This window comes from Salmo salar, chromosome 21, assembly GCF_965601325.2.
Source record: "Salmo salar chromosome 21, fSalSal1, whole genome shotgun sequence".
NCBI lineage: Eukaryota > Metazoa > Chordata > Actinopteri > Salmoniformes > Salmonidae > Salmo > Salmo salar.
The window spans coordinates 45,453,535-45,467,703 of record NC_138311.1 but is presented as its reverse complement, the minus strand read 5'-3'; the positions used below and the strand labels follow the sequence as shown (position 1 = coordinate 45,467,703).

At 40.4% G+C, this 14,169-nt stretch overlaps 1 protein-coding gene across 2 annotated transcripts in view; it reads left to right on the top strand.

Moving 5' to 3' along the window:
- LOC106582393 (tyrosine-protein phosphatase non-receptor type 4) overlaps positions 1–14,169 on the top strand; it is a 132,335-nt gene that overhangs the window by 27,143 nt on the left and 91,023 nt on the right. For both annotated transcript variants that reach the window (XM_014165465.3, XM_014165466.3), the window contains exon 2: positions 10,910–11,064. In XM_014165465.3, coding sequence (XP_014020940.1) covers positions 10,927–11,064 — 138 coding nt within the window. In that variant the 5' untranslated portion in view covers positions 10,910–10,926. The remainder of the gene's footprint in view (positions 1–10,909; positions 11,065–14,169) is intronic.

Sequence of the window (14,169 nt, the reverse complement as noted above, 5' to 3'; positions counted from 1 at the left end):
GGGCTGACCTTGCGTTATCATGGTGAAGCATGAGTTGATGGCAGAGGATGAATGGCACCACAATGAACACGGATCTGTAGTGACTCCTTTAATTGTCCCCAGCACAAGGTGCACCTGTGTAATGATCATGCTGTTTAATCAGCTTCTTTATATGCCACACCTGTCAGATGGCTGGATTATTTTAGCAAAGGAGAAATGCTCACAAACAGGGATGTAAAAAAATTGGTTCCCAAAATGTTTGAGAAATAAGCCTTTTGTGCGTTTGGAACATATCTGGGATCTCTTATTTCAGCTCATAAAACATGGGGCCATCCCTTTTCATGTTTATTCAGTATACATAATCATGGAACACTGGTCACTAATTTTCACATACTGTTTTACCCACTTCGTATGTACTGTATTCTAGTCAAGGCCTATCGTATTTAGCTATTGCTGTACATACACTATTCTATCCTGCATATATATATATATATATCTCTATATATATATATATACTGTTCATAATGACTTCATCCCATCCTAAAGATATACATTTTAGTCCATGCTCTGACATTGCTAATATTTCTGAATAGCATTATTTTACTTTTTAGATTTGCGTGTATTGTTAGATACTACTGCACTGTTGGAGCTAGGAACATAAGCATTTTGCTACACCCACAATAATATCTGCTAAATGTGTGCGACCCAATATGATTTGATTTACAATACCAGTCAAAAGTTTGGACACACCTACTCACTCGAGTTTTTCTTTATTTTTACTATTTTCTATATTGTAGAACAATAGTGAAGACATCAAACTATGAAATAACACATATGGTCATTGTCCTGTTGAAAAACAAATGATAGTCCCACTAAGCGCAAACCAGATGGGATGACGTATCGCTGCAGAATGTTGTGGTAGCCATGCTGGTTAAGTGTGCCTTAATTCTAAATAAATCACAGACAGTGCAACCAGCAAAGCACCATCACGCCGCCACCTCCATGCTTCACGGTGGGAACCACACATGCAGAGATCATCCGTTCACCTACTCTGTGTCTCACAAAGGCAGTTGGAATCAAAAATCATCAGACCAAAGGGCAGATTTCTACCGGTGTAATGTCCATTGTTTCTTGGCCAAAGCAAGAATATTTTTCTTATTGGTGTCCTTTAGTAGTGTTTTCTTTGCAGCAATTCAACCATGAAGGACTGATTCACGCAGTCTCCTCTGAACAGTTGATGTTGAGATGTGCCTGTTACTTGAACTCTGTTAAGCATTTATTTGGGCTGCAATTTCTGAGGCTGGTAACTCTAATGAACTTATCCTTTGCAGCAGAGGTAACTCTGGGTCTTCCTTTCCTGTGGCGGTCTTCATGAGAGCCAGTTTCATCATAGTGCTTGATAGTTTTTGCGACTGCACTTGAAGAAACTTTCAAAGTTCTTGAAATGTTCTGGATTGACTGACCTTCATGTCTTAAAGTAATGATTGACTGTCGTTTCTCTTTGCTTATTTGAGTTGTTCTTGCCACAATATGGACTTGGTCTTTTACCAAATAGGGCTATCTTCTGTATACCCCCCTACCTTGTCACAACACAACTGATTGGCTGAAATGCATTAAGAAAGAAAGAAATTCCACAAATTCATTTTTAACAAGACACACCTGTTAGTTGAAATGCATTCCAGGTGACTACCTCATGAAGTTGGTTGAGAGAATGCAAAGAGTGACTATATGAAGAATTTAAAATATATTTTGATTTGTTAAACACTATTTTTGTTTACTACATGATTCCATGTGTGTTATTTCATAGTTTTGATGTCTTCACTATTATTCTACAGTGTAGAAAATAGTAAAAATAAAGAAAAACACTTGAATGAGTAGGTGTGTCCAAACGTTTGACTAGTGCTGTAAATAAGATATTGATTTATTGTAGCTTTATGATCTGTCATTGTCTCTTCACTGACCTTATTCTCATAGATGACTGAAACATTTTAGGCAGGTCTTCCGTAGACACCACTGGGATATTTTTGTTTCCGTTCAATATTTGATGTGATGATGGCGGTTAAAAATGTTCAAGGTCAATAGTGCAACAGCGAATGTCCTTACAAACAATGAGCAGGAAACAAATTGCTTACCTTCATCATTAATATGGCTACGACTTGGAGTTTGCGTTGTATCATTCATTACCACATTCTTCAGCTTGTATGCTCATTCTTTTTATCTAACCCATCTCTTTGCTCAAATTAAATGAAGCGTAACGGTGATCTCCAATTTTTGGTGCAGCTGGTGTTGAAGGGTGCTTACACCAGCCTACATAATAAGCCTGTATGTATTGGACAGACATTGTGTGAGATACATCAGTCAGTGATCATTCATTGGATTTGCAGCCAGGGGAAGAGTGTGTCAGCCTAGTCCAGGAAAGTTTGCGGTGAAGTTAGGACATGGAGGGTGTTTTTGCAGAGGCATTGCTGTCCTACAGACACTGCATGGTCGATGTAGAGATGATATGTCAAATCTTTTCAAGTCATTCTGGCAACACTCATACAGAATGACGGTTCTGAAATGTATTCTTCTGGAAATAAAACATTTACTGGAGTTAAAAGGCTTTTATATGTATTTCTACACTGAGGTGGGAATAACACAAGGCAGTAAATTAGTTAAAAGACCAATAAGAAAGAAAATGCCAAAACTCTCTGCCAATAGCAGCTAGTTTTCAGTTTTCCCCTCCCAACTCAGGCCACTTCCAGACACTCCTGGCAAAATTCATGCAATAAAATTGTTCTTTGCTAAGAAGCTATTTTTATTTTGACCCTTTTAATTGAAAACAAATCACAGTAAGGTACTTACATTGCTACCCAGAAATGATATTGAGATAAAAACAGCATCATTGGACCTTTGAAGGGCAGAAAGCTGTAGGTCAGAATCAAATCAAATGTTATTTGTCACATGCTCCAAATACAACAGGTGAAATACAACCTTAAGGTGAAATGCTGACTTACAAGCCCTTAACCAACAATGCAGTTTTAAGGATATACACCCCCCCCCCCCCCCCCCCCCCCCAAAAAAAGTAAAAGTTAAGAATAACAAATAATTAAAGAGCAGCAGTAAATAACAATAGCAGGGCTATATACAGGGGGTACCGGTACAGAGTCAATGTGCGGGGTATTTGAGCTACCCACAACCCCTCTTAAAAAGTAATCATTCTTTCTTCCCTCTCTTGTCTGTGTGTTCTGTCCATTTATATGTGCTGTCCTAGATACTAGTACAGCAAACCTGTAGTGTGCTTTTTCTTCTACTGATCGAACTAGGAACGGTCGTCTCTCCTGTTTTTGTTTCCTTAAACAAGCCTCTCTGTTCTTAGTTGTATTGTTGTGCCTGGGTTGTCACACGCTAGCTGTCGACCTGGGTGGATCTCAGCGGGGATTCCCCATAGTGACTCCTCCTTTTCTACTGTAGCTGCTGTCTGATGATTGACTCACTGCTTCTGATCCCTGTGCTTTGCCAAGTAGGTGCCTCGTGAAAGCTATCTGCTTCACTTAAAAACAAAACTATGCAGGGCTCTGTTGGCAGCGCTCACCAGCCGTCTTTCCCTATCAGCTCACATGAAGATGATGAAGACGTTCGAGTCTCTAAATCTGTATTTGATCACCTGTTTCTCTGTGGCCAGTGTAAACTGCATTACAGTACCTTACTGGAGCAGGAAAGAGCTCTCCTGAGATTCTTCTGGGCTTTTCTAATATCCTGTTGATAGTAGAGAGGCAGAGGGGTGAGGGGGAAGGACTGGTACGTAGGGGGGAGGATGGGAGACAGAAAGGCTGCTGGGCTGTCTGTGTTTGTAATAAGCCGAGTGCACCGGGGGAGGCCACCGGTGAGGGAAGCACTGGGGTCAAGAGGCCTGCTACACACACACGGGAGCCCAGGCTCAGTGTTTGGAAGCTTTGCTTACTGGAGTAAGCAATAAGGGAAGTATGCTTCCGGAGCGTTCTCCCTGCCGGGAGGGAGAGAAGAGGAGCAGAGGCCTGAGTGGCCGGCCTCCTGTTGCCTGACAGAACGCTAACTCACTGGGCTTTGCTTTGTCCTCCTCTCATTGGGATGGGAGAAGACAAGGCTCAGCTGTGGCACCTCACATGTTGAGCATCAGTGAACAGCATCATAGTGTACACACACACACACACACACACACACACACACACACACACACACACACACACACACACACACACACAGCTTTAGATTTATAAATGAAACCATTTGGGCCTCCCGAGTGGCGAAGCGGTCTAAGACACTGCATTGCACTGCTAGAGGCGTCACTACAGACCCGGGTTCGATCCCAGGCTGTATCACAACTGGCTGTGATCGGGAGTCCCATAGGGTGGCGCACAATTGGCCCAGAGTCGTCCGGGTTAGGGGAGGTTTTGGCCGGGGGGGCTTTACTTTTCTCATCGCGCTCTAGCGACTCCTTGTGGCGGGCAGGGCGCCTGCAGGCTGACCCCGGTTGTCAGGTGAACGATGTTTCCTCTGAGACATTGCTCCGGCTGACTTCTGAGTTAAGCGGGCGGGTGTTACAAAGCGTGGTTTGGCGGGTCATGTTTTGGGGGACGCATGACTTGACCTTCGCCACCCGAGCCCATATTATTATGTACATATGTAGCATATCACATGCTGTTCTTTCCATACAATATGTATCATATGACATGCTGCTCTTTCCATACAATATGTATCATATCACATGCTGCTCTTTCCATACAATATGTATCATATCACATGCTGCTCTTTCCATACAATATGTATCATATCACATGCTGCTCTTTCCATACAATATGTATGTATCATATCACATGCTGCTCTTTCCATACAATATGTATGTATCATATGACATGCTGCTCTTTCCGTACAATATGTAGCAGATCACATGCCGCTCTTTCCATACAATATGTAGCAGATCACATGCTGCTCTTTCCATACAATATGTAGCAGATCACATGCCGCTCTTTCCATACAATATGTAGCAGATCACATGCCGCTCTTTCCATACAATATGTAGCAGATCACATGCCGCTCTTTCCATACAATATGTAGCAGATCACATGCTGCTCTTTCCATACAATATGTAGCAGATCACATGCTGCTCTTTCCATACAATATGTATCATATCATATCACATGCTGCTCTTTCCATACAATATGTATCATATCATATCACATGCTGCTCTTTCCATACAATATGTATCATATCATATCACATGCTGCTCTTTCCATACAATATGCATCATATCATATCACATGCTGCTCTTTCCATACAATATGTAGCAGATCACATGCTGCTCTTTCCATACAATATGCATCATATCATATCACATGCTGCTCTTTCCATACAATATGTAGCAGATCACATGCTGCTCTTTCCATACAATATGTAGCAGATCACATGCTGCTCTTTCCATACAATATGCATCATATCATATCACATGCTGCTCTTTCCATACAATATGTATCATATCATATCACATGCTGCTCTTTCCATACAATATGTATCATATCATATCACATGCTGCTCTTTCCATACAATATGTATCATATCACATGCTGCTCTTTCCATACAATATGTATCATATCACATGCTGCTCTTTCCATACAATAAGTATCATATCACATGCTGCTCTTTCCATACAATATGTATGTATCATATCACATGCTGCTCTTTCCATACAATATGTATCAATCATATCACATGCCGCTCTTTCCGTACAATATGTAGCAGATCACATGCCGCTCTTTCCGTACAATATGTAGCAGATCACATGCTGCTCTTTCCACACAATATGTATCATATCACATGCTGCTCTTTCCATACAATATGTAGCAGATCACATGCTGCTCTTTCCATACAATATGTATCATATCACATGCTGCTCTTTCCATACAATATGTAGCAGATCACATGCTGCTCTTTCCATACAATATGTAGCAGATCACATGCTGCTCTTTCCATACAATATGTAGCAGATCACATGCTGCTCTTTCCATACAATATGTATCATATCACATGCTGCTCTTTCCATACAATATGTATCATATCACATGCTGCTCTTTCCATACAATATGTATCATATCACATGCTGCTCTTTCCATACAATATGTATCATATCACATGCTGCTCTTTCCATACCATATGCATCATATCATATCACATGCTGCTCTTTCCATACCATATGTATCATATCATATCACATGCTGCTCTTTCCATACAATATGTATCATATCATATCACATGCTGCTCTTTCCGTACAATATGTATCATATCATATCACATGCTGCTCTTTCCATACAATATGTATCATATCATATCACATGCTGCTCTTTCCATACAATATGTAGCAGATCACATGCTGCTCTTTCCATACAATATGTAGCAGATCACATGCTGCTCTTTCCATACAATATGTAGCATATCACATGCTGCTCTTTCCATACAATATGTATCATATCACATGCTGCTCTTTCCATACAATATGTATCATATCACATGCTGCTCTTTCCATACAATATGTATCATATCACATGCCGCTCTTTCCATACAATATGTTTCATATCACATGCCGCTCTTTCCGTACAATATGTAGCAGATCACATGCCGCTCTTTCCGTACGATATGTAGCAGATCACATGCCGCTCTTTCCATACAATATGTATCAGATCACATGCCGCTCTTTCCGTACAATATGTAGCAGATCACATGCCGCTCTTTCCATACAATATGTATCATATCACATGCCGCTCTTTCCGTACAATATGTAGCAGATCACATGCCGCTCTTTCCATACAATATGTAGCAGATCACATGCCGCTCTTTCCGTACAATATGTAGCAGATCACATGCCGCTCTTTCCGTACAATATGTAGCAGATCACATGCCGCTCTTTCCGTACAATATGTATCAATCATATCACATGCCGCTCTTTCCGTACAATATGTAGCAGATCACATGCCGCTCTTTCCATACAATATGTATCATATCACATGCCGCTCTTTCCGTACAATATGTATCATATCACATGCCGCTCTTTCCGTACAATATGTAGCAGATCACATGCCGCTCTTTCCGTACAATATGTATCAATCATATCACATGCCGCTCTTTCCGTACAATATGTAGCAGATCACATGCCGCTCTTTCCGTACAATATGTAGCAGATCACATGCCGCTCTTTCCGTACAATATGTATCAATCATATCACATGCCGCTCTTTCCGTACAATATGTATCAATCATATCACATGCCGCTCTTTCCGTACAATATGTATCAATCATATCACATGCCGCTCTTTCCGTACAATATGTAGCAGATCACATGCTGCTCTTTCCGTACAATATGTATCATATCACATGCCGCTCTTTCCGTACAATATGTATCATATCACATGCCGCTCTTTCCGTACAATATGTATCATATCACATGCCGCTCTTTCCGTACAATATGTATCATATCACATGCCGCTCTTTCCGTACAATATGTAGCAGATCACATGCCGCTCTTTCCATACAATATGTATCATATCATATCACATGCCGCTCTTTCCGTACAATATGTAGCAGATCACATGCTGCTCTTTCCGTACAATATGTAGCAGATCACATGCTGCTCTTTCCGTACAATATGTAGCAGATCACATGCTGCTCTTTCCATACAATATGTATCATATCACATGCTGCTCTTTCCATACAATATGTATCATATCACATGCTGTTCTTTCCATACAATATGTAGCAGATCACATGCTGCTCTTTCCATACAATATGTAGCAGATCACATGCTGCTCTTTCCATACAATATGTAGGTGATCACATGCTGCTCTTTCCATACAATATGTATCATATCACATGCTGCTCTTTCCATACAATATGTATCATATCACATGCTGCTCTTTCCATACAATATGTAGCAGATCACATGCTGCCCTTTCCATACAATATGTAGCAGATCACATGCTGCTCTTTCCATACAATATGCGTGACTCGTGTGCCGTAATAAGTCATCCCCAAGGCCTTTAATTCACTAATCTTTTTCCAAGTACTGTAGCCTGTCTCGTGTACTTGTGTACAATTCTCAGAACCTCCATATGACAGGCTAAAGACACCTCAGAGTAGTAGGACGAATGGACAATGTGCTCTTAATATGGGCGAGCTGGCTTACTTGTACTTCTTTGTGTGAGAGTTTACATTACCAGAATTACTAACTACAGCAGGGTAGAAGGCTGTGTGTGTTCATGGAATAAGTACTGCTGTGACTCTGCACAGCACGCTGGAATTAGTCCCTGGGGTCCCCTGCTATGTCTCTGTTCAACTCAGCACTTCTGCACACACAGGCCATCTTATGCCGTTCATCATTGGCGAGGCCTGTGATGTTTTGTGATAACTCTTCAGAAAGGCACAGAAAGCCTTCCATATGGATCCATCAGGTTTAAACTGAGGGGGTGTGACCTCCACAGCTTAGGTTATGTAGCCGATCCCTAGAAGGGTGATGCTGTGACGACAGGGCTTTACCAACCAATGCAGTGTGTGGTGTGTGTGTGTGTGTGTGTGTGTGTGTGTGTGTGTGTGTGTGAGGATTCAATCAGGGAGTTAACATGGAATTATGTTCTCCCCAGTCAGCATGTAGGTTTGTCTGTACTCCCCATTAATTTTCATTCTTGTCAGATGAAGCACTTGTTGCCCCTTCTGGATGTGCAAGTTTGTTAGCTGAGTGCTGACGTCAATAGTACTGTATTGTAGGGTTGGCCGTTATCCAGATTTAATTACCGTTCCTGTACCATACCGGGGTACACGTGTCACCGGCAGTGCACACAAAGGGCGTTATTTCTTTCCAAAGATAAAAATACATGCAAATAATGTTAACAAACGCTAACAAATTACTTGCGGATTCTAGATAAATATTAACAAGTGCAAGCGAACATACAGTACCAGTCAAAAGTTTGGACACCTACTTATTCAAGGGTTTTTCTTTATTTTTACTATTTTCTACATTGTAGAATAGTAGTGAAGACATCAAAACTAGAAAATAACACACATGGAATCATGTAGTAACCCAAAACGTGTTAAACAAATCAAAATGTATTTTATATTTGAGATTCTTCAAAGTAGCCACCCTTTGCCTTGATGACAGCTTTGCACACTCTTGGCATTCTCTCAACCTGCTTCACCTGGAATGCTTTTCCAAAAGTCTTGAAGGACTTCCCACATATGCTGTGCACTTGTTGGCTGCTTTTCTTTCACTCTGCGTTCCAACTCATCCCAAACCATCTCAATTGTGGAGGCCAGGTCATCTGACGCAGCATTCCATCACTCTCCTTCTTGGTCAAATAACCCTTTCACAGCCTGGAGGTGTTTTAGGTCATTGTCCTGTTGAGAAACAAATGATAGTCCCACTAAGCGCAAACCAGATGGGATGGCGTATTGCTGCAGAATGCTGTGGTAGCCATGCTGGTTTAGTGTGCCTTGAATTCTAAATAAATCACTGTCACCAGCAAAGCACCATCACAACTCCTCCTCCATGCTTCACGGTGGGAACCACACGTGGAGATCATCTGTTCACCTACTCTGCGTCTCACAAAGACATGGCGGTAGGAACCAATAAGGACAGATTTCCAATGGTCTAATTTCCATTGCTCGTGTTTCTTGGCCCAAGAAAGTCTCTTTCTATTGGTGTCCTTTAGTAGTGGTTTCTTTGCAGCAATTCTACCATGAAGGCCTGATTCACGCAGTCTCCTCTGAACAGTTGATGTTGAGATGTGTCTGTTACTTTAACTCTGTGGCATTTATTTGGGCTGCAGTTTTCAAATGAACTTATCCTCTGCAGCAGAGGTAACTCTGGGACTTCCTTTCCTGTGGCTGTCCTCATGAGAGCCAGTTTCATCATAGTGCTTGATGGTTTTTGCGACTGCACTTGAAGAAACTTTCAAAGTTGTTGAAATGTTCCTGGATTGACTGACCTTCATGTCTTAAAGTAATGATTGACTGTCGTTTCTCTTTGCTTATTTGAGCTGTTCTTGCCATAATATGAACTTGATCTTTTACCAAATAGGGCTATCTTCTGTATACCCCCCTACCTTGTCACAACACAACTGATTGGCTCAAATGCATTAAGAAGGTAAGAAATTCCACAAATTAACTTTTAACAAGGTACACCTGTTAATTTGGCTCCTGAATGGCGCAGCGGTCTAAGGCACTGCATCTCAGTGCAAGAGGCGTCACTACAGTCCTTGGTTCAACTCCAGGCTGTATCACATCTGGCCGTGATTGGGAGTCCCATAGAGCGGCACATTGGCACATATATTTTCTTAAAACTGCATTGTTGGTTAAGGGCTTATAAGTCAGCATTTCACCTTAAGGTTGTATTTCACCTGTTGTATTCGGAGCATGTGACAAATAACATTTGATTTGATTCTGACCTACAGCTTTCTGCCCTTCAAAGGTCCAATGATGCTGTTTTTATGTCAATATCATTTCTGGGTAGCAATGTAAGTACCTTACTGTGATTTGTTTTCAATTAAAAGGGTCAAAATAAAAATAGCTTCTTAGCAAAGAACAATTTTATTGCATGAATTTTGCCAGGAGTGTCTGGAAGTGGCCTGAGTTGGGAGGGGAAAACTGAAAACTAGCTGCTATTGGCAGAGAGTTTTGGCATTTTCTTTCTTATTGGTCTTTGAACTAATTTACTGCCTTGTGTTATTCCCACCTCAGTGTAGAAATACATGTTTTGGACTGCAATGGGCCTTTTTACTCCTGTAAATGTTTTATTTCCAGAAGAATACATTTCAGAACCGTCATTCTGTATGAGTGTTGCCAGAATGACTTGAAAAGATTTGACATATCATCTCTACATCGATCTGTCCATTGGCCAGGTTGTCACGGTCAGCTTCCTTTCTGTGTTGCAGACCCTGGTTGGACCGTAATGACCGCACGCTTCCAGTTGCCTGCTGGCAGATCTTACAATGTCCGGGCATCAGAGCTGGCACGCGACAGGCAGCACACTGAGGTGGGCTGCAACATTCTTCTCTTGGACAACACTGTCCAAGCCTTCAAAGTTAATGTAAGTATCACAACAAACTCTAGTATGTTTATGTACAGTCCCTTCAGAAAGTATTCACACCCCTTTACTTTTTCCACATTTTGTTGTGTTACAGCCTGAAGTTAGTGTCATTGGCCTACACACACAATACCCCGTAATGTCAAAGTGGAATTATAATAATAATCAATCAACTTTATTTATAAAGCTTTTCTTACATCAGCTGATGTCGCAAATTGCTGTACAGAAACCCAGCCTAAAACCCCAAACAGCAAGCAATGCAGGTGTAGAAGCACGGTGGCTAGGAAAAACTCTCTAGAAAGGCCAGAACCTAGGAAGAAACCTAGATAAGGACCTAGATGCTCTTATCCAGAAACTCAGCACTCTATTGTCCCTCTCATCACTCTGATATCATTGCAAATGAGAGCCCATGAGTTCATGTTGAGCAACAGTTCTATAGGCTATGCAATTGTGGAAGAAAACAGAGTGATTGCCGCTGATAAAAAGAAGAGGATCCCATCAGCTTTCTATAGGCTAGGCCTACTATATTTATTTCTCAACTTTCCTAATATTATGCACATTGCTTGTATTTACAACAGGAGTATAGTCTACCTGCCTGGCATGAAAATAATCCACGGGGAAAAGCGTCCTTAATTTGCTATTTAAGTGCATAGAGGACATGTATTTTTTTCCAGCTGACCCTGTTTTGAGACCGGTGCATGATTATGGTCCATTCTAAATCCAACAAATGTCACACATATATTTTTTAGTATATGTAAAGACAAGATTAAATCAAGAACAGTCTGATGGGTGACGATATTAGCCTGTCACTTGTGAATGATATATTATCACTTGTGAATGATAAGCATAAGAAACAATGCCTTTTTTTGCAACTTTTTCTAATCATAGTCGCACACCTCATGTAGCCTAGCCCATATGCCTATATGTTTTGATAAGGTTGGTATCACAACTAAAGTTACCAAATAACTTAAAATGAAGCACATTAATCCGCTTTACAAAGGGTGTAGAGCCTAACTGGCATACAATAGCAGCGGGTAAGTTTCAAGTTTGGGGAAGTTCATTTTCACTATAGAAATTCACCTTTTATAATAAAAACATTACATGCATAATTGCATTTGCAGTCACTTTTGATAATGGTGTTTTCCGCTAATGGTACATTCACGCTTATAGCCTACTACCATGTGCGCATTGCTGTGCGTATAATGTGAAGAAATAGCCTAATAGTTGATCAACATTTTAAGCTAAAAGTCTATTGCGTCAGCCACATTGCATAAAAAAGTATTTTTGATGCTAGTGGTTGTATTAATTTTGGATCTATCGCATCCCACAATTGTCCCAGACTATGTTTGTAATATTTATTTCTCACACAGAATAGAATGGGTCAACTTTTGTACTATGGGGGATAGTATATTGACATAGGTCAGTGCTTTTGAGCCTACTCATCTTGTTGGCTGACAAAGTAAATGTGGACAGTTCTTCTTCCAATATCTTCAATATGCACCTCGGAATTGGATAAGGACACGCGCAGTGTCTGTCTTAACTTGTAGCCTGTGAGAAAGACTGATAACGTGACGGAGAGCCATGTGAGTGAGAGACGCTTCGGATTGCGCAGTGCACTCAGGGAGAAAAGGACAACGCAGCACTCCGGGCCGCAAAAGGCATGGATTCTTTTTGGGGTGCATTACGGCCACAAAGGTGATGCCGCTGTGAAATTCGAAGAATTATCAAGTACTTGTCAAATTGTGAATGAGGGACTATTGGAGTGTGTACAGCCTGCACAGAAAACAAAGTAGAGCTCATGCGTTTAAAGCAACTTTTTTCAAATCTTCATTAGAATCTCGTCATGCCACCTTACTATGTATTAAAAATCAAAACACAGCCCAAATTTGTAGAACGACTAAAGTTACATTAACAACAGAAAATTAAGCATATTGGCGTACCTATTTGTTTGTCGCTCAACACAGAGTATCTGCATGTGTGCACTTTCTCAAATCATTTGGAGAATTTTTGTATATATTTTTTTAGCTTTGTTCAATTGTATTCTTCATACTATAAAATAATATAAAATAATGCCACGGAATTATAAGTAAATCTTGTTTGCTAAATTAACTAGTGTAGTAACCCACAGCCATTTGTCATAGCCAGATCAGGACCCAATATAAGAACAACAAGAGTATTATATTCTGTTCTTCTGAAATAGAATACATTTTCTTCATACCATTCTTATTTAGACCTGTCTAAAATAAATAATGTATTTATTGTGGTGGTGTAGGCTATATTACATGGATTTATTAGCCTACAAGCCATTTTAAAAAGTATATGTGTAGAAGCCATGAGATGCTAAATGTGTTTTTGTTAATTAATGGTAAATTACCATGAGACCGACAGTTATTTGCTTGACAATCACCGGCTGACAATTTCGTGACCGCCACAGCCATAGTCTTGAGTCAATAAATATTCAACCCCTTTGTTATGGCAAGCCTAAATATGAGTACAAATTTGCTTAACTAGTCACATAATAAGTGGTGTTTAATGTGATTTTTTTTGACTCCCTCATCTTTGTACCCCATACAATTATCTGTAAGGTTCTTCAGTTGAGCAGTACATTTCAAACACAGATGCAACTACAAAGACCAGGGAGGTTTTCCTATGCCTCGCAAAGAATGGCACCTATTGGTAGATGAGTAAAAAATAAATAAACAGACATTGAATATCCTTTTGAGCATAGTGAAGTTATTAATTACACTTTGGATGACGTATCACCCAGTCACTAAAAATATACAGGCGTTCTTCCTAGCTCAGTTGCCGGAGAGGAAGGAAACCACTCAGGGATTTCACTATGAGGCCAATGGTGACTTTAAAACAGAGTTTAATGGCTGTGATAGGACAACAGGATGGATCAACTAAATTGTAGTTACTCCACAATACTAATGTAATTGATAGAGTGAAAAGAAGTAAGCCTTTACAGAATAAAAATATACAAACATGCATCCTGTTTGCAATAAGGAACTAAAGTAATACTGCAAAAAAAATGTGTCAAATGAACTTTGTCCTGAATACACAGTGTAATGCTATTATTGTACAATCCAGGTGTGCAAAACTCTTAGA